This window comes from Ornithodoros turicata, chromosome 9, assembly GCF_037126465.1.
Source record: "Ornithodoros turicata isolate Travis chromosome 9, ASM3712646v1, whole genome shotgun sequence".
Lineage (NCBI taxonomy): Eukaryota > Metazoa > Arthropoda > Arachnida > Ixodida > Argasidae > Ornithodoros > Ornithodoros turicata.
In genome coordinates this window covers 38,139,152-38,165,618 of record NC_088209.1, presented here as the reverse complement: position 1 = coordinate 38,165,618, position 26,467 = coordinate 38,139,152, and the positions used below count along the sequence as shown (strand labels likewise).

General features: G+C 46.1%; 3 protein-coding genes across 4 annotated transcripts; 2 read left to right on the top strand and 1 right to left on the bottom strand.

Annotated features, from left to right (window-relative positions):
- Window positions 1-5,378: 5,378 nt before the first annotated feature.
- LOC135368853 (prostaglandin E synthase 2-like) lies at window positions 5,379-7,848 on the top strand. The gene is made up of 6 exons (XM_064602390.1): window positions 5,379-5,695; window positions 5,758-5,967; window positions 6,038-6,240; window positions 6,387-6,599; window positions 6,671-6,785; window positions 7,535-7,848. Exons 1-6 carry the CDS (start codon window positions 5,411-5,413, stop codon window positions 7,679-7,681), a joined length of 1,173 nt encoding a protein of 390 aa, XP_064458460.1. The 5' UTR covers window positions 5,379-5,410; the 3' UTR covers window positions 7,682-7,848.
- LOC135368852 (ATP-dependent RNA helicase DDX51-like) lies at window positions 7,407-10,526 on the bottom strand. The gene is made up of 2 exons (XM_064602389.1): window positions 10,290-10,526; window positions 7,407-10,173 (listed from the first exon to the last, which is right to left on the bottom strand). The coding sequence occupies exons 1-2, from the start codon at window positions 10,313-10,315 to the stop codon at window positions 7,959-7,961; spliced, it is 2,241 nt and encodes a 746-aa protein (XP_064458459.1). The 5' UTR covers window positions 10,316-10,526; the 3' UTR covers window positions 7,407-7,958.
- A 247-nt stretch (window positions 10,527-10,773) lies between these two features.
- Window positions 10,774-25,590, top strand: LOC135368851 (serine/arginine repetitive matrix protein 1-like). Of its 2 annotated transcripts, XM_064602387.1 has the most exons (20): window positions 10,774-10,837; window positions 11,002-11,123; window positions 11,191-11,261; window positions 11,338-11,372; window positions 11,618-11,655; window positions 11,783-11,865; window positions 11,932-11,957; window positions 12,021-12,064; window positions 13,285-13,352; window positions 14,213-14,285; window positions 14,349-14,395; window positions 14,959-14,998; window positions 16,541-17,892; window positions 18,660-18,752; window positions 19,436-19,486; window positions 20,235-20,423; window positions 21,270-21,344; window positions 22,508-22,674; window positions 23,485-23,578; window positions 25,008-25,590. In XM_064602387.1, the coding sequence occupies exons 2-20, from the start codon at window positions 11,089-11,091 to the stop codon at window positions 25,076-25,078; spliced, it is 2,652 nt and encodes an 883-aa protein (XP_064458457.1). In that variant the 5' UTR covers window positions 10,774-10,837; window positions 11,002-11,088; the 3' UTR covers window positions 25,079-25,590. The 2 variants fall into 2 exon arrangements, with proteins under 2 accessions (XP_064458457.1, XP_064458458.1); XM_064602388.1 differs by lacking the exon at window positions 21,270-21,344.
- The last annotated feature ends 877 nt before the right edge of the window (window positions 25,591-26,467 follow it).

Below are 26,467 nucleotides of genomic sequence, written 5' to 3'. Positions count from 1 at the left end.
GATGAACTAGCCAGAAACCGAAGACCTAGAAAATACCGCGTTGTTGCGTTGCGGGAAGTTCAGGGCGTGGCAACGTACCTCAACGACGTCGTTTCTGAAGATCTGGACGACAAGACTCCAGTCTTGCTACGTGCCCCCGAGTTCGCTCAGGGCTTGGTGAGCCTGGTTGACCAGACTGAGTCTCACGTCACCATGAACTTCCTTGGCGTATACGCACTTGTAAGAAATTCTATCTTCTTCCCAGCGCTGGAAGACGACCTTACGGCGGCATCGGCCTCACTTCTATTCGGCAGCGCGCAGAAGGCCCCTCATTGGCGCACGTGCTTGCGACTTGCCCACCGTGCTCTACCCTACATCCTATTGTACGCGAGCCAAGCTGTTGGGACCGCATCTCGCGTGGCGGACGAGACACAGCGTTTACTCGACGACATTCGGACGCTCCTGATAAAGAGGCTGGACAGACTTACCGTCATAGACAATCCGACCTGCACTTTAGCTAAGCGTATTCTTGCCGAAACACGGTTTCAAGTGTTTGGGCCACCGTGGCTTCAGGACAGAGAAAAATTAGAAGCTTACGTGAGCCATCTACCCAATATGACTGACGACAATCACGTACTCCGCTCCTATTCCAACGCCCACTCAGCTTCTCTGTCCTTCAGTCTTCGCCTACCGTCTTCCGACGTGTGGACTGGCTCTGCTTTAGAAACGGAATGCTGGCATGACCTCCAGCTCAAGACCGTCTACGTTCCCATGCTCGCGTTCGACTTCTCTTTTCCCGCTTTCGACGACTACAACAGTCTCCAACTCCCGCGCGGTGGCGTGCGCGTCGCTTCGTGCACTCTGCAAATGCTGTTCGAAGGCTTGTCATCACACTACAGCCGGGACATCGTTGCGAGAGGCTGGTGGACGCATGCGTCGAAAGAGCTTCTACGCAGATCCCGAACATGTCTACAGCGTCAATATGGCTCGGGGACTCCAAAATCTCTTTTAGAAGATACCATCGCCTTAAGTGTAGCCTTAAGCCTGTATCGCAACTATGTGCTGGGCCGTACGGGACTCCATGCGGACATAAGGCTTCCGAAGGTTGAAGACTTCGGTGCAGACCATCTGTTCTTCATCTACTTCGCCCTGGGGTTCTGCCATGCCCCCGTCAAACAGCGTCACAGGGCTGTGTCTGATGCGTTTCTGGAAAACTACGGTGCCCCTGACAGTAGCGCTAACGCGATACGGCGTCTCAACGTGACACTCCAGAATACGATAACATTTCGGGAATCTTTTGGGTGTCGTTCCGTGCAACGTGCAAAGTTGACAAGAGCATGTCCCATTTGGGCCGCAGCGGGAAATCCGCCACCCAAAGTGATTAAGGCCACGTAGGATTGGCATATCGGAGGGAATGTATTCGAACTATATTTTTTTGTGGGATTGTATTGTTTTTACACGCAATATATTCGTATGTATAGCGACCATTGACCGCAGGAAACCACTCGACAAAGCCTTGAGGATCAGTAAAGCTTTCGAACGGCCATTGTTGCAGCAGTGCTTTCATCCGAGTACATTCGTCTCTAGAACATGAGAGAACTGATGTTCTGAGGCTGGAACAACATAGAAGGGACAAATACATACAAAGCGTCAAGCGTCGATCCCTGTCGTATGAATGTGTGTATGAGTCAGTAAAAATGTAAGAGTGAAAGGAGGATGAGAGAGAGTAACTGGCTTGTCCCTTCAGATGACGCAACCTGGAAGCCGCTGAGAAGGCGTGTTAGCTTAGCTCAATTGGTAGAGCCCTGGACCGATAATCCAGAAGACGTGGCTTCGAGTCCTACAGCTGGCTAACCTTTTCAGTGACTTTCATCGTCTCTAGCTATTGCAGCGCACGACAAGCTCAGCGACTCACAAGAGTGGGAGGCTGGTGCACCACTGGCGTGGCCGCAGACGTGTCAGTAGCTTCAGATAAACATCTCCCACGGCTATGCTCCCGCCACCGTTCCAAGGTTGCCAGGGTCCTATTCCATGACCTATTCATTAGACTAGTGCGCAGTGTAAAGCCTACAACATCCCTTTCGTTTTCCAGTGTAAACTAGGGAAATCAGTCAGCATCAATCCTGGAAGCCATGTCTGCAGAAGCATGCAATGTACCGTACCATAAGTCTGCAAATTTGCTCATTATGGATGGCCATTACGGACATCATTCATACATTACATCGTGAATGCGTGTCTACGATGTGATGTTGAATGATGACCATGTCCAAGGACAGGTAATGACGATGTGATGGACTGAGTAAGGCCCACCATGATGTGATATTCAATGGGGGGGGGGGGTATGTTTGTGAACAATAATGAAGGAAAAGGGTGATGTTCAATGGATTTTTTAGAAAAATCCCGACCCATGATATCGCCGAGCCCAAAACGGTATCAAACAATATGAAGAACAGACACATCGCGTAGGACAGCACCGACGTATTTTGCATATAGTTCCTTACGTCGGCTATCCGAACCAGGGGTGCTTGTGTGCTGCACATGCTGCGCATATTGCGCGAGAATTTTGTCTAAACAGCTTTGTCGGATGCAGACTTGGCGCACGCAAGGACTTCTTTAGCATGCAAAAATGTGAACAAAATCTAATCTCATACAATGAGGAATAATACCCTCTTCCCATGAAGATTACCGTTCCAGTATTGTAACTATACCATGACGTTGTTGAGATCGCGAACGATGCAAGGCTTTCGCCGTGCACTTACGGAAGGCACCCAGAGCAGTGATTTATTCAGACCCCCCCCCCCCCCCGTTCTTTGCTATGCACTAGAGGGGACTATTTGTTATTCACCTGATAAACCGCTGAGCCGCAGGCCACAGAGTACCCAGTCGGCTTCGAAGTATAGGCTTTATATGACTTCCAGAAAGAGTGCTGAATAAAAAGTTACTGCATTCAACAATGCACGTGGCTGACTCTTTACTTGAATGTCATTTACACAGGCACGTTTGCGAAACGAGATGACATCAAACAAGGGCGGCATGTACTGGGCTGCAACGTGGCAGGTCCCCACAGAAGACACATTTGTTTTGTGTCCAGCCAAACCGCCGCATAGAAGAGGACGTTTTCTACAACCCATCTCCCATGACAAGCTCCTCCGAACAGCGTCTCCATCCACCGTGTGCATGAGCAAGAAAGTTAATTAGTCCAGTCGGCGTGTAGCCTTGGTGTCTCCCCAGAAAGAAATGGATACAGAGAGGGAGAGAGTCGAGTGCACACATTAAGACAATAAACCCCGGGTGTGTAATAAGCCCTGCTTACGAGCCGGATAAATCAATGATGACGGCCACACACAAGAAGCCCCGACATGGCGTCGCAGACATAAAAGGCCGCTGTGGCGGCGGCGACGGTTGTTTGATTGCAGCCATTAGTGGCTAAATGAGGGCTCCGCTACAGAGATGGCGCTGCAGCTAAGGGGAGAGATTCATCTGTGGTTACCGCCCACTGCAATGTGGTGGGAACGTCTTTTGTCACTTCACGTTAATGGCACGGAAATGGCTTACATGCACTTATGCATGCTCACTCTCCAATCCGCAATATAACTTGGCCGTTTTGCAAGAACTGAGTATCGGTATGGTTGCCTGTATAAGACACCAGACAGTCCAGGTAGAGGAGAAATTAACCGTGTACTCACACTTGGCATTCTCACGGAATATTCTAGTGGAAGAAAACGCAAAGAAAAGAAAGAAAGAAAAGGACACCTCCTCAAGGATACTCTTGCGATGAGCATTCGCTCGGTAGCGGAATGTCCGGAGCGTCGTACAGACAGCGTACATAGCAGACGACACCATCAGCCCTGTCGTCTGCTTCGGAATATCACGTGGCTGAGCCGCAGGATATTCACCATCGTTGAGTGATTGTGAAATTATTATAAGACACTGTGTTACGTCCTAAACACCTCGCCCAGACGTCCATTTCTTTTTATTATTATCTGCGTACCACCTACACAGTGCGCAAATTGCTGGAGTCGGTATCACCAATGGAGTAGGTGCCTAGCGTTTGCGCATAAGCAATTAGGGAGCTCCAACCAACTTGTAACTTCTGGTATAAACTTTTACGCTTCCCGTCCATGAAACTGAACCAAGAAGCTAGTCACAGTAGGTTCAGGCACCAATTTTTCAGAGGAAACGGAATCATCATATTCGGTTCTCTTTCTTTCTACGCGGTGTTTTTCACTTGACACTTGTAATTGGTACTACTTCAGTTGAAGGAGCCAGTGGGAATACGTTCCCAGATCCTAGCAGATAGAGTTCACAACAGTAGCAAGTTTAATTAACCGCGCTCAGTACTCTTGCCTACAACCATGATGTGGCAGAGCAAAAACTAAGACACGACGGACAGTAATTGTAACCACGGGCCAAGAAACCAAACAGGACGCACAAGGCCTCAGAGAAATGTATTGGCACGGTTTGGTGTATCTATATATGTCTATGTACCAGACAGCAGGCCGCCAGTCCAGCATCACTAGAAGACCCACAATCATATCCACATACCACAGATAGGCACCACAGATCCTCACTGTTCATGTTCCCAGACAACTTGAGACTCATGTTGTGTTTGTCTATTTGTATGTTCCAGCCTCAGAACAATTACTTTCCATCATGTTCACCAGATGCCGCTGCATCGTACTTGTGTCTTATATATGTGTGTGTGAGTGAGAAGACACACAGGAGAGAGTGTGCTGAGAGTGAATGCCTGTCCCGTCAGTCCAATGAGGCCCTTGGCAAGTCGTTAGAAAGCAGATGCCAGCTTGGTCGAATTGGTCAAGTCGCTGGACGACCGGTAATCGAGAGATGCGTGGTTAAAATCCCGCCGCTGTCTGGTATTTATGATGACTGCCATACTTCAACAGATCCACAGGCAGGAAATGTGTTCTTGCAAAAGTTATAAATACTCACCCTCACTACGCGTAGCAGCCGTACTGTTCTGCTTTCTGCTAAAGCCGTGTTCTCGCAATTGCTATTTCAAAATTCGAGTTCTAATAGGTCATTGCGAAGCGCCCCTTACCGATCACGCGCCGATAATGCGAACGAAATTCCTACAGGCAACATACCAGTAGCAGGCAGGTAGTTTCATCGACATTATCTTGCACAGCGTCATTTGAACTTGCAAATCCTTGCAAGTCGTTCAAAACTTGCGGCAGTATTTGGTTACGTTAGAAGAACTGTAAGTTAAGTACTGAAGATCTAGATGCATAGATTTTAGAAAAATAAAATAAAGATCTTCCCGGGAACAGCACCGTAAATGATACTGCATAGATGCATAATAAGGAGCAATCCGAAACCGAAACAACAATGTAGCCGCGGGAACGGCTACATAACGGATCTGATCCGACATGAATCCGATATTAGCCAGTCGGCCAGTCTAATATCTGCAATAATGGCGGCTTTCTTTCCGCGACTTTACCGGTGCTTGTGCACAAAACCCTTTCTGGCTTCTGCCGTTTGCCAGAACGTACAGAGAGCACGTAGCAGTGCGTGGAGAAATGGAGATCCTCGAAAGCGTATAAACTTCACATTCGTTGCTGTCACTGGGGTAGTCGCAGGCGCAGTCGGGCATGCCTCTATGCAAGCACTAGAGATCGCGAACGACGGCATCACGGACATTATGTTGCCTGTGAAACACAAAAGTATCACGCCTCCCAAAATAAAGGCTTCACGATTTGTGAGTAGTCATTCCGCAACTAATCTCATGTAACATATCTTTAAAGTGCGCCGAATTTTCAGGTGAGCGGCCCCGTCACGAAGACGGGACTGAAGCTGACTTTGTTCCAGTACCAGACGTGCCCTTTCTGCTGCAAGGTGCGAGCATTCCTGCAGTACTATGGTATCCCGTTTACAGTTATCGAGGTTGACCCAGTCCTTCGTCAGCAATTGAAGTTTTCAGAGTACAGGAAGGTCCCTATCCTTCTTGTGGAAGACGGGCAGGACTGCTGGGTATGCAATGCTTCCTGCTAGTTGTAGTGTCAATGCGTACACAGCTGATCTTTCTTTCTTTTTGTTCTAGCAAATAAACGACTCGACTGTCATAGTCAGTATGATGCAAAGCTACCTCATTGATAAGGAGCCTGGATTTAAGAAGTATTTGAGCTTGTATGAACCAATTGAGATGAAGGATGCCTCTGGCAAGGTAACTACGGAAGTCTTAAATAAGTACCACCTCATGCTAAAAGACGCTCCATCGAAGGGACAAGAGTACGACAAGATGAGGTCAGTCCTTTTTCTTGCTGCACCGCATCAGTCCAGCTCATGAGCTAAACTGGTTCCAATTAATTGTGTTCGTTAATTTATTTGTTTTATTCGTGTTATTTAGTTAGTTTAATTAATTGGTTTCAAATAAAAAATATTTGTTTCAGACGCGAGCTTAAATGGCGCACGTGGGCGGACGATACCCTGGTGCATGTGCTCTCTCCAAATGTGTATCGCACAAGACAGGAGGCCCTCCAAGCTTTCAACTATTTCTCCGAAGTTGGTCAGTGGGAAGCGAACTTCCCCGCATGGGAACGTCTGCTAGTCATCTACGTAGGTGCAGCTGCCATGTACTTAGTTGGAAAGAGGCTCAAGAAGAGGTAGTACAGACCAGAACCCTTCTTTCCAACAGGGACTCTGTGTGCTCAACACGTTTGTTTCGATTATGCAGGCATAATCTCAAGGACGACGTTAGGCAAAGCTTTCGTGACGCTTGTAACGAGTGGATGAAGGAGGTTGGCGCAGCTGAGTTTCATGGTGGAAACAAACCAAACCTTGCAGACTTGGTATGTTTTTTTCAACCACTGTTGCCAATGCTCTGAAGAGCAAAATGTATCGTTTTGACATCCATAAAAAGACAAAACAGGGCTCAGGCTCGGAGCCGCCAATATTTCGAACAGAGACAGTTCTTCTACGGTCGCTGGCCAAAATATCGACGGTTCCTGACCCTAGGCTTCTGCTTTCGATGTACCTTTGCTGGGTCGGTAACCAATTTGAACAGGCGTGGCCAATCTACCGAATTTGGCTGTCACAAGAGCCAGTAAGCAATAGGATAGTATGGGGTCTAGACACACTCTGAGTGAATAAAAATAGCTAGGAAGCAAGCGAGCTGGTGAAGATGATGCATAATGTAAAACCCCCCCGAGACTAGGGAACACAAAGGGACAGACACTTCGAGACTTCGTGTTGTGTCTGTCCGTTCGTGTTCCCTAGTCTCGGGGTTTTACATTACGCAACATTCTAAGTAGGCTACTTTAGCCACAGAGAGAAAATTAGATGGAGCAATTCTGAACAAGATATTTGCGGATGGCAGCCGTGCTCCCAAGATTACCAGAACAGAACTGGGGGTGGCGACGACCTGCTACCTCGAAATCCGACAGAACTTTGTTAAATGTTGTTTCGACCAGTGAATTCTATAAAATGTGTTTTATTTCCCAACAGCAATCAAGACCACGCCTCACTACTTTGCTCGCGTTGAATACCCAATAGTAGTACATTCCTCGCATTAATTAATTTATTTTCGTTTTCCCGTCAGGCCGTGTACGGAGTGCTAAACTCTGTCGAAGGCTGTACGGCGTTCAAGGAAATGCTGGAAGACACCAGCATAAGCTCGTGGTACTGGAAGATGAAGGGATGCGTCTCCAACCACTTGGGAAGTCGGTCGTTGAACTCTGGCCAATAGGAGCAGAAAATTCTTCCAAGTGCCGTATGCACGGACAGAAGTTTCTTGGCGTGAGGGCTTTTTAGTCGTCGTTGTTAGAGGAACTTTACAAAACACTGCATCATGTACAGAACAATGTATAGTAAAGCTTGTAAACAATAAAGTGCAGCACTGCACCTCTGCCCGAGCATACTATTTATCCTTCACCGCAACCTTTGTTGTTAGGGCGCTGCTTGTGGGGTGTTGTCACTTTGTGTTGTCTAGTACTCGATGGAGGACTAGCAGTTCGACATATCAGTTAACGCTCCCTCCGTAACTTTTGATTCCTCGCTGTAAGATTGTGTGAAATTTTCTTTTTGCCAAAGGCAGATGCGGGCATCTTGTTCTTCTTTGCAAACTTTGGCTTCTTGCTGTCTTTCCTCTTCTGACTTTCTTCGCAGATCACTTCCTGCGCCCGATTGAGAGCCTCTCGATACTTCTGGTGGAAAGGCGAAAGAGCCCCCTCTTCTATTTCCATGCATTTAACGTCCTCTTTCCCGACCGAGGAGAGCATGTCTCTAAAACGCGCCACTTGTCCAGCACGCATCAGTGTGATAGCCGTGCCGGGCTTACCGGCTCGGGCCGTACGCCCCACCTGATGGACGTACGTTTTTATGTATTTCGGTGGGTCGTAGCAGATTACGTTCTGGACGTTGTGTATGTCCAGACCTCGGGCAAGAACGGTCGAGCACACAAGTACGTCTATCTTTCCGGCAGCAAATGTCCGAAGCACTTTCGCCCTGTCTGCAGTGCTCAGGTCTGCGGAGAACTCTCGAGCTTCGATGTCACCCATGAAGTTCAGCACGAGGGACAACCGGTGAGCTTCTTCACGACTCGCGGTGAAGCACAGTGTCCCACGATAACCACGTTTCGCCACCAGGTTCCACACTGCCAGGGGTTTTGTGGCATCCTTCACAGAGTAGTAGAACTCGGTCAGACCTTGCGGTGTGGTGTACTTCCCTCCAAATATCCCGGCTGGCTGCTGCTGACTCGCTGAAGCAGTGAACAACGTTGGATGAAAGAGCATCAAGCTCTGCAGTTTCTCCGGGTCTTGGGTAAGCGTTGCGGAATACAGGAGTTTCTGCACCGGCTGTCGACAGTGCTGCAGGGAACACGCAGTGAGCGGTTGGCTGTAGAGGCGCTGGCAGCGGTGTTCCCCGTAGCAACAGCAGTTGCCCTTGTCGTCTCCGAACACCGCGGCCTCAACCTGCGGTATCAACGTGCGTCTGATGTCCTCCACGACCCTGTCCGCCTCGTCGAGGATGAAGAAGCGCAAGTGCTGCAGGGAAAACCCGGGCGTCCGCTGCAGGTGGTCGAACAGGCGGTGCGGAGTGGTCACTACGATGTCCACCAGGCTTTGGTATCCCCGCACACCCTTGCGAACAATAAGCGCCTGCTCTTCCGCGAGGGGCTTCGACGCCGTTAAGAGTTGCACCTTGAGCGTTGTCCCACGAACGTACTTTGAGAAGACTTGAAAGACTTGGGCAGCCAGTTCTCTCACGGGGAGGACTACGACGGCACGTACGGAGCGCACAACTCGGGAGCGCAGGGATTCCACGATGGGGATGACATAGGCGAGGGTTTTACCACTTCCGGTCGGGGCGGATACGCACACATCGCGCGGTGGGATGAAGGACCGTTGTTGGGCCGACGAGAGGAGCCACGGGATCACCTTTTCCTGTACGGGAAACAATCTCTTTATGCCGTTCGCGGACAATGTGGACAGCATCTCCGAGCTAAGCATCCCCGAATGCGCACCAATCTGTGCAGTCGACTTCTTCGCCTTCGATACGCTGGGCTCGATGACCTCGGGATTCGATAACCAGTCTGGCAACACTCTCTTCACGGTGTCGCCGAGCTTTGCCGACATATCGCCGAGCACAGGAAAAAGCTCTCCATTCTGAACTGGGGACGCTTTCTCTTTGTTTTGCTTCAGCTTTTTTTTGCTTCTTGTCCTCGTTTTCTTATCCTTGATTTCTGTTTCTGCCTCGGATGACACAAGCGGCTTTGTACTATCAGACGCCTTCAGACTTTCGGCGTGGATTTCTGATGCACCATCTGCACAATTTTGCTCCCCTTCCTTAGTAGAATGTGTGGGCGCTTGTTCGGATATTTGTGTGGTAATCTTACTATCTTTGCCGGCAGTTTTTCTCTTTTTCTTCTTCGGTTTCACAACTTTTTCTTCAGGATGCACATTATTTTCTGATGGTACAGTAATGGCCCCATCGTCCTCATGCGTTTTCTTCAATGTGCTGCGGACATTTTCTGTGTAATCTTGTGGGTCTCGCTTTCGTTTCTTCGGCTTCGTCGTGATGGCACTGTCAGGTGTGGTAGGCTCCGATGGCACATCATGGGTCTTCGGAAAATGACGACTAGCTTCCTGCTTTTCACTGGCCTGCTTTAATAGTTTTCTCAGCCTTCTCTGTGGATCAATAACCTTCTGTGTCTCTGTCAGGTCCTCTTGAGCCTTGAACCTGGAAACATATTTTGTACGCCATCAAAGGCTGCTCGTACTGTGTTCCTAAATGTTGCATTTATTTACGATGCGGCGGTCACGAAATTATGTACTAAAGTTAAAACGTTTACCTACCTGTTTACTATATAGAGTTGGTCCATCTTCTGCAGCTCGAAGAAATATTTCACAAGTCACGAGGCAAAGTGAAGGAAGCAAAGACGGCAAACGTCCTTTTGTGTGTGTGTGTCTGCAGGCGGCAGAGAACATGGAGTTTCACATCCAAGCACAACTAAATGCTCAGTCGAGTCATAAACGCCACGATTTGCAGCTAAGGCACATGTGCAGCCTGATGGATTGGTCATTGGCGATCAATCGCTGTGGTCTGTGGCTACGGATACGGATGGTGGCTGGCTACATGGCCACATTGCTGGATAACTACGAAGCTAAACAAGAACCATCTGCCAATCGTAGACGTCTAATCATAAATTGAGGCGTTTCAACACATTTTAACACACATGCTGTGTAACTTTACTTTAAGTTATTTAACTTTAAGTTATTTAAGTAGTGCAGTGTTGCACCACTAGTCGTCCGTTAGACAGTTAGCCATAGCCATACAAAAGCCAGTATGAGTATCCAGTTAATCCAGTGTCCCGTCTGCCGTTTTCTTCAAAATCCCGTTGTAGGTAGGTACGCCGCCGAAGACACGATTTATGCTGGTACTGAGCTGTGATCAATTGATGTGCATACAAGGGGCGCAGTCTCCCGTGCCTGAGCAGTGATTGAGTGCCTAAGGAGTTTGAGCAGCTTATGTTTTGTGTTTCTGACCACGACGTGTTTCCGACAACAGCACGGCATCTTTCTGCTGTGTACCTGTGCCCGTGACCTGTGCCCACTTTCGTCGCATGTTGAACAATCTCTATAAGCGGCAAGGAATATGTCACCTCGCCGGACTACGATAGCAGTTGGCAGGTAAATATATTCATTGGTGATAAGCATTCAATGCCCTGTTTCCAGCACTGAAGTGTTCCTCTTTCAGGCGGACTAGTATAGATTTAAGGGTACGACGACGCCTTAGTAATGCCCTTGAAGAATTCAAGGAATATTTTGGTGTGTTTTTTTCTTTCAAAATTACTTGAAATCATGCACGCGTATTTTGTCTTACTCTTGGACGTGTTGGTTACAGACGAGAGCTCGCTCGACAACAAAGCTTCGTCGAAGGTGAGTCTACTGACAAAAAAGGGGTGGCAGGAGTTGTTTGGTGGTTACTTACTGCTGGTAACGCCCTTTTATAAGTATAGTAAGGAAAATCTTACTTACTTACTTCACAGGTGTCGTCCCTAATTGTTGGCTGCCTCAGCCATTTCTCGTTGTTTACGTGCAGATCAGTTTTCTCCACCATGTCCCACTCTACCATGTTCTCTACCATGTCCCGAGGCATCTGCTAACACAACATTATTTTGTAGGAGGGTCCACCGCCACCCAAACCAGTTCGCATTGGGAGGTAGGTCACTGCTAACACGAGCCCCCCTGTACTTCTGAGCATTTACCTCTCTTAATTTCTCATTCACATAATACATTCGTACAAATAATATATGACTGACCCATACAAATGTTAATTACTTTTCAAGGAGGACCGGTAAAAATGTTATGCCAGGAAAAGTCATTCGCCGTCACTCCAACGGGCGAGAAAATTTTCTGGACTATTTCACAGGTAATTCGTCGGTCGAAGCCTTTCTATGCGTCTCGCATGTTACAACTGTGCCTTGATTTTTTGCAGACGACAGCAGTGGAGGAAGCCGTGGGGTATGTCTCTTCCCTGTTTTCCCTTTCTTTCGTTGTTTCTCATACTCTGTTCTCTTAACTCAGCGCAATGCTACTGAACATCGCAGCCCAGTATCCGAGGCAGAAAGGTTAGTTCCACAATTGTACTCTTTCTGCGTCTAGCAGCAGTCAACTGTTCTTCATCAGAAAGTGTGTACTTTAATTGGAGCAAGTAAGTGCAGTTGTACACCAGACATGCATGGGGAGGTGAAAGGAAATAAACATATGCGTGGCTCTATACCGGGGTTGCGGAATGGGACCACCCATTCCAATTCAATTCCTCAGAATGAAAAGGTATGGTCAATTCCCACCCCTGGAATGGCTGGGCAATCCCATTTCATTCCTTTAATTCCACCAATGAAAGAAATGGGACCAGTAACAGTACTAGCTAGCCCAGCAGTGCTATAGATATGTTACCCAGCACGAAAAAAGCACAAAGGCAAGGTTATTTCGCCCTTGACCGTGTGGCACCCAGACCCGTCCATTCCAATTCCATTCCGCCTGCCAAAAAATGACTAATTTCGTTCCATTCCCAGGACAGTTTCCGCCATTCCAATTCCATTCCGAGCACTGATAAATCTGGAATGATTCCGGAATCATTCCGACCCCGGAGTGGCAACTCCGCAACCCTGCTCTTTACTACATCACGTATCGTGCTATAACGTAACATAGTGTTAGAGGCGGCGAAAAAAGAATGGCTGGCGTGAAAAACGTTCAACAAAGCTATAGCCAGGAGAGTAGCCATGGCTACGGCTTCGGCTGGCGTGAAAAACGTTCAACAAAGCTATAGCCAGGAGAGTAGCCGTGACTACGGCTTTGGCTGGCGTGAAAAACGTTCAACAAAGCTATAGCCAGGAGAGTAGCCGTGGCGCCGCTGACGGTCTCATTTGCGAAGGGCCACCCGTATGATGTATTCCTTTGGGCGGCAGTACGGAGTCCAAAATGTCATCATAACTAGGGGCTTCATTATTATTACTCATTTATTTAATTTCCATAAATTTTTTTGGGAGATTTGGGGGATGTTTATCTGCATGCATATCAGGTTTTAAAAAATCAGATTTCTACAGAAAGTCAGACGTCACTCACTTAAGCGTCACAACGTCTTTGCCCAATTTTGGCCAATATTGGCAATACCGGCTCAGTATCTGTCAAATATTGGGACAGTATTTGCCAATATGGGGCCGATATGTTGTGCTTCTTGGGCAGTATTTCATATTAGTATACATAGGTATGTTTCCTATGTGGTGAATGTCGCAATCTCGATGGCCGCAGGGCAAAGCGAAGTCATGCTGCTCTTTCTCTCTTGCAGTCTGGGAGATGAACGCAGTAAGAGCTCTCGTGCGAGCAGACATGAGCAAAGTGTGGCATCGATTTCACGTGAGTTGTTGTTCCAAGTTCCATTGCAGATAGCGGCAAGTTGTCGGCATAAAAGCTTGAAGAATGGCTCATCAGTTCCTGATTTATGTCCATTGTTGTCACCTCACCTAGTGGCTAGCTTTAGAGTTGATCGCTCTTGTACGTTTTGACGTCATGATACTGACATGCTTTAAAATGCGGGTTTTGTTTGGTTTGCTCCAACTGCTGCTTTTGGTTGGCCACATCAATTTTTGCATCGAATAAAAGTGACCTGCTTTTTTCAACAAAGCTTTTTTTTTTTTTTTCCTTTCTTAATTTGTGCCGCATGTACCCCCGAATTTAATCCACACCTGCGTGTAGTTAAGTTCCGGTATTGGCTAGGGTTGGAATGTTCATCCTCTTCGTGCCATCCTTCTTGAAGCCGTGTCTAATTGGCGTCACATCATACTATGTAGAAGAGCAATGTGCAAATATCCGTCTATAGAAATTCACGAGAGAAAGCCATCACATTGGCTTTGTTCCACTCACGGTGGTACTTGTAAGTATTCTGATGGGCTGTTTTTTGTTCACCACTTTCTAAACAGACTGGAGTAGTATACCAGCGTGGTAAAAAAAAACGATAAGCGAACACGTCGTTTGTGTTACGGGTTTTCGGCAAGAAATAACTGTAACCAGCCGCTATCGTTCTGTGCTGCTACATACCTCTTCCTCATTTTCTTATTGTTCCGCATTGTTTGTATTTGATCCATCATGTCTCGCTTTTTCAAAATTTATTTATTTATTTTTCGAATCTTTCTTTTACTAATACAGGACCACAAAATGGCTAGAGTTTTCAACGTTTCTCGTGTACGAAACTTTACTTACGATGATTGTTAATATAGTTGCAGGTGAAAGGTCACAGACAGACCACACGGTGGAAGCAGAGAGAGCTTCTGCGCATGGTCCGCCTTCACGGTTAGCTCGAAGGCACCGTACTGCAGGCACGACAACATCTGACTCTGATAAATTTCTTTTCAGGGCGTTCACTCCCAGCTTCCTGCATGTCTCGCGGACAGCTCACACAGGTAAGGTTCTCCAATCGCATAGCAGCTGGGGCGTTTTCCTTTATGCATAGTATACATGTCGTGTGTATATGATAGATTTTTTTTATAGACCTTCATTTACTTTTGATCAATAGATTTTTAGGCAAATGCAAGATACCAAGTAGCAGGATTGGAGCCAGTCACTATTTTAAAGCCAGGCTATAGTTTAAAGGAGCCCAGAAAGCCACGTAAAACATATTCTGTTTCTAACGCGTTATGAAATGATGCTGCTTGACAACTAGCACAAAAAAATTTCGTGCACGCAGTATTTTTCGTAGAAAACAAAATGCACCCGAACGTCAAAGCGCGCGTTCCTGCTCAACTCGCTCTACAGGGCGAAGTTGGGGAAGGAGGAAAAATGTCACTGGTGACGGCATTATGGTTACAAGAGAGACCGTCTGCTGTCCAATCGGGGCTGGTGCTCCTGAACGTAGTGCTAGGACATGAAATAGTATTAGACATTTGTAATTTTGATCAGTGGTCCACTCGTATGTTCCATGAAATTTTCTGTTACAACCTCTGAACAATACTTTTTGCAATTACAGACGTCCAGAAATATATTAGCCCTGTGACATCAACCCGCAAGTAAGTACTTTGTTAGCTTGTTTGTAACGTGTGCAGCCATTTCACAGTTCATGTTTTTACGTTTATTTCTCTAATTCCTAACCAATTATAAAAGTAATCTGATGCAAATCAGGATGTGCACAATTCAAGCATGGAGGACGAAATAACCTAGCAATTTGTTAGCATGTGATCAGATGTCAGGACTGAGCCATGGCCCATGGTGTGTATGGTGTTCAATGAACATCTTCTATGCTTCTAACCAGACCTGTGAAAAGTGTTTTCCAGGTGGTCGACATTATCCAGTTATTACTTTTCAGAAGCAATTTAATTGGAAATACATTCTCATAAAAGTAGTAACTAAATCAGTTACAAAACTAATTCCTCATAGCGTAATCGCTACCATGAGGAACACCATGCAAATATGAAAATATCTGTTGCAAGGCCAAATGAGAACAGTAGCGAAATACATTGACTGAGAAAGCAAAAGCATCACAGAAATTTGGTGAATGCCTTAAAAATGTCAGTGTAAAACAGTAAGAATTGGCTTTTTTTGTTCTAGAGTTGTTCTAGAGTTCTTTTTCTAGAGTTTAGAGTTCTAGAGTTTTTGTTAGAGTTGTTGTTTTGTTCTAGAGTTCTAACTTATGCCAAACATAAAGGAAATGCTGCTCATGTCTGCAGCTTGTAATGTCTATGCATGCAAAACAGTGTTAAGGGTGTTTTACACGTTACTTTCAGAAGTAATAAAGTCATTAATTATAGTAATTGTGTTATTTATAAATACTTAGGTACTTTTCAGGGGTGCCTATTAGCAGGTTATGTCCTAATTATATATGATAAAGCATTTCTAGGCCTGTGCGAATAGTTTACATCCAAAGCGAATAGGAGATAAGTAGTCATATAGCCAAGCCAGACACATTCTGTAAAATTATTAATTTTCTCAAATTGAAAAAGTGAAGTTTAAGGGCATTCAAAAGTTTTGTGCAAGAATTGACACTTTCGAAACAGTTATACATTGTGCAAACTTTATGTTCACGGTTGGTTGAGAGTAAACATTTGAACTGCTTTACTGCACAAGCATGCGCAATGTGCTTTCATTAAACATATGGTTTTCTTTTTTTTTTTTTTGCCAAAGACATTTGCAAAAAGACAAAAACATGTGCACGGGGCCAGTTTTGTGAGACATTACCCCCCTTTGAACAGCAGGGTGACGCAGCTGGTGCCGTGGCTGTGACAAAAATTATCTCACGCTCATGCCTACTAATTTGAAGCGGCTGAATTTGAGTGAACTTTTGAAGTAACAATCTTTTCCTTGTTTCCATTACTGGAGCTACAAAGAGGTGTATCCCGTATTTTTTGGGGCTTCCCCGGAAGTTTGCTTGGTTCGGTTATCTGGAAATTTGTTATACCCCGAGGCGTCCGGATAATGCAGACATGGCTCTACCTATTTGCACAGCCCTGGGCATGCTGTGTTCAATCTGCTTCTTGTTTTTTTTTCTTTTCTTTCTTTTTTCTTTTCTTTTTTTTTGTGAGTGGTTTTATTTTATTTCAAGCTTCATCTTGCAGGGATGGCTCAGTGGGTCCAAGAGAAAGCGTCGGCATACCACCACCAAGAAATGAGAAATCTCCTTCTTCTTCCGTGAGAATAAGTGTGATCCAGGAGGATGAGATAGCTGCTGATCAGATGGCTGACCAGATGGCTGACCCAGGAGGGTCAGGTAAAGGCGGCACCGAAGACCAGCCTACCGGGGTGTCTCAAAAATGGACTCCATCATCGCAAGACAAAAAACAGGGGGGCAAAGCGGGTCTTAGCATGAGGAAGAGGTTCAGGCTCATATACGTGAAGGAGCTCCTTAGGAACAGCGGATCTGCGTCAGCGTTGAACACGAACAGCATTGCACTGGGAACCAGCCAGAGCAAGGAGAAACACTCGGTCGACAGCCCAGGTGAGCCTCCGGCAAACCCTACGAAAGCAACCATCCTGTCGAGCACTCGTTTGGACGCCGTTACGCCGGCACGTGGTGTACCGAAGGACTTTTCGCACGGGGACTCGCTGCTCCGCGAATGTTCTCCCGTACGCAAGAGATCCCGTGACGCTGCTTCAGAGGATGCACCACTATCCTCCTCCAGCCAGCACGGGACCCCGAATGGTACTCTGACTGTTCCGCAGCAAAAATCTGCGTCGCCATCGTCGGCTTACAACGACCCAAAGTTGAGGCCCCTCGCACCTTCAGTTGTGCTGGATCGACTCCACCCCAGTGTGTCACCCCGCAGGAATGAGGGGCAGAGACGTTCGCACGCTACGTCTGCGGGACCGAAAGGACCCCTGGTGAATGACGTCGAAGGACCAGAAACGGCGGAGGGGCAAAACGGGGGCAGTGGCGACTCTCGCAGCTCCCGCGGTGTGCTCCAATCACCACCTTCACCGCCTCCCACCTTCCCACCATCGCCTTCAAGGTCATCCCGAATTCGTCCCAATTTAAGGCGGAAGAAAATGCACGACGGGTACCTCAACGGGGCTGCGGAAAAACGTGACCACGTAACGAGCTCTGCCGCGACGGTTGTGGTAACCGATAAGGACTCCTCATCTCCTCGTCGCGTTGTGCCTACGGTGCTCGGTGCTGCCCCTCAACGTGAACACGATGACGTACTCGTACACTGCAGCGATGAAGACCCTCTTCCGCCACAGCGGCAGGTGGGGAACGCGGAGAGGCCGCAGTCACCCCCAGTCACACCCAGAAAGCAACTTAAAAAGGGCAGGGGTACCAAGAACACGAGGAGAAAGAACGTGAAAAACACTGCAAGACAAAGACTACCGACCCCCGAGGGTCGCGCAAATAGTCCGACTCCCGCCGAGGCTCCAGAGGTCGTCCGCACACGGGGTAGTCCGCACCAGCAGAGTGGAAGCAGTAGTCCTGGTAAGCACTGAGCCACGATGCAGTATAGGACCAGTTGTTGGAACTGCACTTTTTAGTAAAAAATCGTGTTTTCGTAAATGCAAGCGTCAGTCCCGAGTGAATTATTATTAGGGCCTGACTTTTTCGGGTTTTATTTTTGGCCAAATTCGGGGGGTAAATATCGGGTGATATTTTTCGTTTGAAAATTCGGGTGTATTCGGGTTAAATCCCGTTACGCCATATTCTGTCGTCAGGAATTCGGGTGATTTTTTTTTTTAAATAAAAATTTGTCTTAAGATGGAACTAATGTTTAGCAATGTTATCAAACTTTATTTTACGGTGGATACGGGTTTAACCCTAAAAAGTCGGGCCCTAATTATTATGTATACCCCCTATGGCTTGATGTTCTGATGCAGTGAACTGCACAGACTCACGGTACCGGTTATTGAAAAAAAAAAACGAGCATGCACACAATGTATGTGAACGAACCACCATTGCACAGTCCGCATGCGTTCTGACGTGCGATACCCGTTAAGTATTTACGCGAAATATCGAAGCCCCGGCAATAAACCGGCAAAGTGACGGGGCAGGCCTCAGAAGGTCCTCGAAAGGCACTCGAATCTTCGTTCCAAGATTGAGTGAGAACCATGGAACTGTTCACTGCAAAAAGGTTCTGTCGGAGTCACGGCAGTGAAGAGGTCTGAGTTTTAAACAATCATTGATGTTTTTCCAGCTTTTAAATTACGATTAATGTGAACTGCGATCGATGTTTCGCTACCTGTGCGCAGGCAACCACATTGCACCGAGGAGGTCACTTCGCAAAAGGCGTCCGCCCCCTCCTGCACGTGGTTACTACAGGCCTGTCTACACGTACACCAAAGGTAGGTCATCCCTTGTGATAAACTGCTGCCAAACGAAACAGATCTATAAGCTTGAATACTGCATCCGTGATATACTTTCTGTATGTCCCCCCCCTGTATACAACACTTGGTACAGTAGTATTAGTCTGTTGGTTTATTTTCAAACATGTATTGGAAAATATTCATTAAGGGCTGGCTTCCAATACTTAATAAGTTTCATCTTCAATTAGCTCGTGGTAGGGCATGTTCTTCTTCCTTGTGCGCTTAGTCTGAGGCCATGAACAACAGGCCTGATCATCTACTGCAGCATTTTATTAGAATGTTTTGTCACAGGTTATGACTATCGTAAGTTACATCAGAAGAATTTAGTTAATAATGTTGGCTTTGTAATCTTGTTGTCTGTGCCATGATTTTATTTTTTGTTAATTGTCACAGTTCATCCTTTTGGTTCATTGTGCCGGCCCTCTCTGTTTGTTTGCCCGTCTTTCCTGTCAGAAAGTGTCCCGATCAGAATCCTTTATATATCAACATTTTTCTAATTTGGAGACTTCCCATCTGCCACGTTGATGTTGATGTTGGCGAAAAAAATAATGGTTGATAGTTTTGTCCTCTTGGTATGGTGCACTTGCGGTGAGGAAAGCAGTCTATGACCCGTAACGGGAGCTCGTGAGACAGTGTTACTTACAGACTTACTGTGCTTACAGATGGGCCTGTTTTCGAGGAATATCGTACGTTTGGAAAATGGGAAGATCCACGTAAGTTCCTGCTCGTGACTACCTTCGATCATCGTGACCAGTGTTACTTTAGGTATAGGAACACAATAAGCAAAAAAAAAACAAAGATACTTCCAGGAACAGAAACTGAGTGTGGACATTCCTTGACGCTGTTCCTGTGAAGACTCATTGTGCTGAATAAATTTTTGTAAATTTATTTTATGGTGGTATGTATGCACCACTTTAATCAGGAGTACCACCAAACCATTAGTGCCTGATGGCAGATAATTTGAATCGCGCGTGTCACTGCGCAAGCATGAAAGTGCAGTATAGGATTTCATCAGCCTTTCATCGGCCTTTCATTGTTGATTCTGATGTAGAGCAGGCCTATTCCCACGATGGTGAAAGGCGCTTGCTCTGTGATGCGGTCCTTTTTAACATCGGCACATGTTACACATGCTTTCTTGCTTCTTTTCATGCGATTCCTCATTCACATGAATATTTATTTACATAATCCAGTTTACTGTATAGGTTATAAACCTCTAACATGAACGACATTGTCGTTGAAGATGTTGTACCAATGTCGGGCTAATTCGAACGGATACTGCTTCAGGTAATTCCAGTGTAATTCAATTACATTCGGTGAGGAGCTGTAACTGATTTACATTTTGGTCTTCTTAACTTTTCCTGTAACTAACTTACTTACTTTCTCAGTCATCTAACTGCAACTTCATTACGTCTTCCAAGCAACTGATACAGCTCTGGTTCTGTTTGTTTGTTCTCCCTACAGGCCTATGGTTGTTTGCTGCCCAGCCAAAAAGCAACAAAGTCAAGACCAGAGGTGAAAGGCGCAGAAGAAAAGTAGCTGATGCATCACTTCCTGAGGCAGTAGGGAATGGTGAGGAAGAAATGCATAATATAACACCTAACAAGAAAATGCCTCGGAAGAAAAAGAACAGCGAGGAGTCTCAGTCGGAACGTAAGTATGCATTTCAGGTGATACATACGTGGCATGTTGATGTCATGCCATGATATGCTGGCTGTTTTACTAAGGTCCTCTGGCTGAATAATTTGTAAACAGGTGGCACTGTCGAAAGCTTTTCTTTTCGGTGGACGTCCCCGAGGCATCAGCCAAGAATTCAGCGGTGACCAGCTCATTTGCATATGCTTCAGCAAAAATTGTTCCAGAAAAAAAAAAAAAAACTGCGGCAAGATAATTAATCGGTTACGGTTTACATATTCTTTGCACAGAGCAGTGCACCGATGCAATCTTTAACTAAGCTGCATGGCTGCCAATTATGTGTTAATCCCCCTGGTTCAGATGCCGTGACAGGAGATAAGGAAGCGCACTTCAGCGCATTTATTATCATCGCGATACAGGCACACTAAGTACTTCCTTATCTCAAGTCACCCTCTGCGTGTGAACTGGGCGGATGAATATGTAATTCGCAGCCTGACAGGTGAGCACATGAGCGTATTATAGTATGCTGCCCTGTGCAAGAAATATGTAATGTGAAACCAAATAATTACGCCAAAAATCACTAAGTATCGATGCAGGCTTTTTTTTCTCCCTGTGAAGCAGACGTTCCGAAAGCATCTGAAGTAATTTCCAGCCTACTAGTGCTTAGTAAAGGCCGCTGCAGAGTCTGAAAAATCAGACGGTGACTGTATATTACCGTGTCAACATTGTTGTTTGTAGCGTAGAAATCGCTACCTTCATCCTCCGTCGTGTGCATTGTGCGCAGAATTATGAAGCTTTACTTGTCAGAAGTGTTTTTTGTAAGGACTGCACTTTAATCAATTTTGCAATCTTCATGGACTTCAGCGGATGACGGTGTGTGTGTAGCAGTTCAAGGGCCTGACCTTCTCAACTTCGAGCAGATGTCTCACATACGTGATAGTAAGGATGCTGTCAACTATTGATCCTTAGAATACAGTCGCCGACCGATTTTTCGGACCCCGATTTTTCGGACATGCTCGGTTATTCGGACTCGTTCGCGGGTCCCATAGAGTTGATGTATAAGAGCGTCCAAAATTTCGGACGCCGTGCAGCTCCGTCACTCGATATTTCGGGCTCTGTTTGCCCAAACAGCGAATTGCTCTCTTGGGGTGACGGAAAATATTGGTATCGTTCGAAATTCGTATCGAAAGAAATCAACCAACTAAAATATTGAGGCAAAATAATAGGCAGTGATGATTGTTAATTTTCCATTCCTCTGTGTAGAAGAGGTCTGTCGTGGCGCCTTTGCGTCTTCGATTTGGCCACCGGCCCAGCACGTGCTCTCCGCCCGCGAGTCGCCCGACAGCACTGTAAAGCGAGCTTCACCTAAAGCACGCATGCGTTAGGCGAAGCCGACTTGCGGACTTGATGCCGGCGGTGCCTCTGACAGTGTGCATTGACGAAATGTCGCTTCGGAAAATAGAAGCTGACGTTATCAGGCAGAGCTGGAAGCGCGTTAGGAAAGCACAAATTTTTCCAGCCTACTAGGGCTTAGTAAAGTTTATTTTGAAGCGAAATTCGTTTTTTTCGGACCGCTCGATTATTCGGACTTTTGCGCGATCCCCGCCGAGTCCGAAAAATCGGACGGCGACTCTATTAGCAGTATCTGATAATGTGCGATGTTGTGCAACCCTCATGCAGTCTTCGCTAATTCATAAAGGTGAAAGAACAGAGCGAGTCTTTCCGTTAAGACTCCTGGGTGCATTCCAGACAGTGTGCCCAACCGAACCGGAACCAAAAGGCGTAATTTTTAGCTAGAACTGAACCGTAATTACTAGCGCAAAACTAATGGGGCATGAAACGTAGATTGCACTCAACGTTTTTCGATTTAAAACTAAAACATTTCTACTTCACATAGGGAAAAATGTTGTAGTACTATTCCAAGTATTGCGTAGATCTAAACCTGATCCACTGAATATTTCCAAGCCAGTGCTTTAACGTCAGGTGGTGACGACAATGCATGCACATAGGCTTCTCTTCAACATGATAATTTTACTTTTGCTTCACTCTGAAGCAACTTTTCTAAGAATGCACCCAATGTACCACCTTCCCTTCTCTTGCAGTCTCAGTACGGAGATCTCACGAGGTCAAGTTCCTCCCTGAGCCCGGGGACGAAAACAATTCGTATGGGATTGCTACACAATATTTGCTTGCCTCCTGCCACACAGGACTAATCCGCATCCAGCCCGGCAAGATGAAACAAGGAGCGGATATATGCCGAAACACGATTGTAAGCTCTCGCTGTTTATATTTAAGGCCTGACTTTTTCAGGTCATATTTTCCAGCAAAATCGGGGGGGCGTAAATATCGGGTTGTATTTTGCCCCAAGAACTTGGGCGTAATCGGATTGAACTGAACCTGATGCAACCTAATTCTGGTTAAATCTGGTCGGATGAGGCGCAAGTCTTTGGCTTACTCGGCATAATACACATGACACACCGGTAGACACAGCGCATCCATATTTAGTCGATGCCTCTAAGAGGGCAGCGGGGTCTCTGGTTTGACAGTTTGTATGACTATATTTATGCAGTTACAACATAGTTTCCGAAGTCGTGTGTTAGTTGTGATGACCTCGGATTTCCCCCTGGTCCAGCAGTTTTCGGGGGGAAATACCGGGTTATAAAGTGTTTTTCCTGATTTGAATCGGGAGGTAAATATCGGGCATAACTGGGTATAACCCTAAAAAGTGAGGCCCTACTTATCATGTATCAGTACACGGTTTAGCAGCAATCTGTGTGCGCATCTGACGAAAATGCGACGAAACTATGAATGAAACTATGCGAAGCACATCTCATGTTACATCATGTGCCGTTTGTGACTGTAAATCACGTGGAATGCATGTTTGACCAAACTGCACCTTTAACTAAGGACTGTATGCTGGACCGAAAGAAAAAAAAAAACAATTCGACATAGGCCTGGTTTCAAACGCCCATCCTTCATTTACTAAGCTTGGTTCGCTAACAGAATACTCTCGAGTGGCCTCAATGCAGTTGAGTGACCAGTTGCTCGTAACAACCCTCTCTATTTTGTTTCATGTTAGATTTTTACTGCCATGGACAATCCTGTGCACCTGACAACGATCCGCAACACGTGGGTCATACTTTCGAAGGGGGACTCGTGCCTGGTGCCTAAAGGTAAGCGTGTTTTTATAAGCAGAAATTATCATCATGAATTGGTAAACTTATAGGGCCGTGTGAGTAGCAAAATTTCTACTGCAAATGGTTTACGAATATTTCACTTACACTTACACAAAAAATGGGGAGAGGGTACACCCTAGTGTACCCACTTTTTGCCGCATATTGTAAACTCTGTCTCTCTCTATATATATATATATATATATATATATACGCTACAAAATTTAGGTTCGAACGACCAGGATGTTGAATATAGATAGGGGAGAAAAGACACCAGAGACTGAAGTAGGGAGTAGGGGAAGTTATTTATTAAGCTGGCATTTAAACTAAGGGTCTGGGGAAGTCTACGTCTCGGCGGAAGCTCCGCCTTCTTCGGGACTGAGACGAAAATCTATGTACAAGGTCTTTTAAAAGGTTACAAAAGTGTCGTCACAGTTGGTACAATTCCACTGCGAGGCAGTCGTCAGTGAGTCATGTTCTGGAAGATTCCGGAAGGTTCCTGGGTCATCGGCCGGGGAGATTACGTGTCAGAGTCTTGGGTCGCGCTCGTTGAAAACCTGTACCCCTGTAACCCCTGTAACCCCTACTCCCTACTTCAGTCTCTGGTGTCTTTTCTCCCCTATCTATATATATATATATATATATATATATCATGTGGGAGACCACGCTTCCTCAGGTACAAGGTTCCAGGTACCTCACACCTTGTACCTGAGGAAGCGTGGTCCCCCACACGAAAGCTTGTATATATTAAACTAAGGAAGCTTCACTGTTGCTTTTCACCTTTTGTCAACAATATAATGTAAAACCCTTTTATTTCGTGAGCCCTTAATTTTTGAAAAACTTTCGAATTGGATCATTCGCGAATTATAAGGGCACTCGGAAATTTCAAAAGAAACTTGGCCCATTACAGAAAGATGTTGCCTTTAATAACTTTATTATTGAAAATTTGAACTACGTACTACTGCCTACCAGAAAATGACCAGCGTGTGCAATCCCACATTCAACAAGCGCTGCACGCGGAACTTCGGGCTTCTCTGCGTACTGGTTTGGTGCCAGCTGACAATTTATATTTATTTACTTATTTATTTATTTTACCCCAAGGGCCCTTACAGTTGCGAAGCATACAGGACATCCTGTTACCTAGAAAGCTGCTGACCCTCCTTATCACCAGAAATGTGGCCAGAGGTAATCTTTCGAACGGAGGATTTCGAAAAGGGGGATTTTCCGAGAAAAGAGATGGGACCCTGCACATACCACAACTGGGTGTTCAGGGAGAACGTTCGTCCCGAGGAGCTCACGAAATTTACTGCTCGTGAATGTGTTATCTTCACTGAATTTGCGGGAAAAAATTGGGACCACGAAATTAAAGGATCTTGCAGTATGCTTCTCTTCTGCAGTGAATTTGAGGTCTTCCATTTCTCTTAATCAGGTTCTACGTACGCCATCAGGAACTTATCTCAGGAGAACCAAGCGGAACTTCACTTCGTGGTTGTAGCATGACTTGCAGTACTCTGCAAAGGACAGCACAGCTTTGTATAATTTGTATATGGGTCTCTATACGTGTCATATATATGTGGGGTGTGTCTTTGTATTTTGAGGTCTTGTGTGCTTTTAAATTGGTGACCTGGTCTTATCTTGCAAGCTGTAAAGGCATGGGGTAAAGTCGAGTGATGTCGGATGGAATTATCTGCGTATTTCAGCTGAACACAAGGTTCTCAGCGGCAGTGCTGTATGTGCACTGCTCAGCGTTCTAAAGTGTCCGTATTAATGGCTGAATTTGTGTTTGTATTTTCATGTGTTTTGATGTGAGTTCACTGTGGAAGCTTTTAAAGGGACGACAAGGGGGAGGGCATTACCAGCTCTTGCCCTAAAACACGGGGCTCTATGCATTGTCATGCTGTGTCATACCATTTATTCTTTCATTTGAAAATTTTAATGTACTACTGATTTAACATGTATTTATATTAAATTTGTGCTTTCAGAGTTTCAAGAGCTCTGAGAGTTTCACGTCATTCTGTTATCTAGTGTCTACTGGTTGAATGCTTTGCCACCCTCGGAAAAAAAAAAAAAAAGTCCTGGGAGTGCCCTTGCTGGCCTTAAGAACTTAAGGGATAAGAGAAGCAAATGAGGATGGAGATGAGGCAGGTCACTTTCAGGAAGAAGTGAAAGATTTTCAGTGCCCTGCTCCTCCTCCTCCTTCAGACTGTCCTTCACCTTCTTTCCCCTAACTGCCTCTCAACTTCTCTGGAGGTGTCCTTCATTATATAATTTTCCTGTTAGTCCACACCCCTTTCTGAACTCATATTTCCCCTCCGTACTGCTTCACTGTGTTTTTTACCTTCTGTGGTGGCGCTAGTGCATTGTAGCACTGGAGAAGGAGGACGAGGAGAAACTGCCGGAACAGTTACTTGCAGGTGCTGCTCGAGGAACTAACTTCGCGGGAAAGGAACAGCAGACTCTTGTGCACCTTGGTTCACTTCACCCTCAACTGCACTCCACGGTTCACTCCGGCTGGCACTTCTTCCAGGTGTCCTCCGTCGGTCAGTCCGTCCATCCTTCGGACATGGGTCCAGATGCACAGCATGGTACACAGTCGGATTCGGTGCCATCCCTGGCAGCCCATTACATCCAGGCAGTAAAGCAACGTTCAGACCCTCTTTTGTGCTTGCGTCTCATTTTTTCCCACCATGCTCCCCACACCAGGTGTGGGCTAGCTCATCGTGATGTGAACAGGTCCATTCACCACACCATCTGTCATTCATTTCATCAACGATTTTCCCGCTTCTAAATTTATCCTTCCTTTTGTATGTTACTTTTCTATTTTTCCTGTCTTTTATATAACAGCAGCAAGCCATGCACATGGCATGGCTGACCACTCGTGAACCCCCG

Bases quoted from the DNA above. Each gene is read 5' to 3' on its own strand.
- LOC135368851 (XM_064602387.1), top strand. From the start codon at position 11,089: ATGTCACCTCGCCGGACTACGATAGCAGTTGGCAG. The intron at 18,753-19,435 runs GTAGGTCATCCC...CTGTGCTTACAG, and splicing joins TGTCTACACGTACACCAAAG to ATGGGCCTGTTTTCGAGGAA. The intron at 22,675-23,484 runs GTAAGCTCTCGC...GTTTCATGTTAG, and splicing joins ATATATGCCGAAACACGATT to ATTTTTACTGCCATGGACAA.
- LOC135368853 (XM_064602390.1), top strand. From the start codon at position 5,411: ATGGCGGCTTTCTTTCCGCGACTTTACCGGTGCTTGTGCACAAAACCC. The intron at 5,696-5,757 runs GTGAGTAGTCAT...CCGAATTTTCAG, and splicing joins AAATAAAGGCTTCACGATTT to GTGAGCGGCCCCGTCACGAA. The intron at 6,600-6,670 runs GTAGTACAGACC...TCGATTATGCAG, and splicing joins GGAAAGAGGCTCAAGAAGAG to GCATAATCTCAAGGACGACG.
- LOC135368852 (XM_064602389.1), bottom strand. From the start codon at position 10,315: ATGGACCAACTCTATATAGTAAACAG. The intron at 10,174-10,289 runs GTAGGTAAACGT...ATATGTTTCCAG, and splicing joins CAACTCTATATAGTAAACAG to GTTCAAGGCTCAAGAGGACC.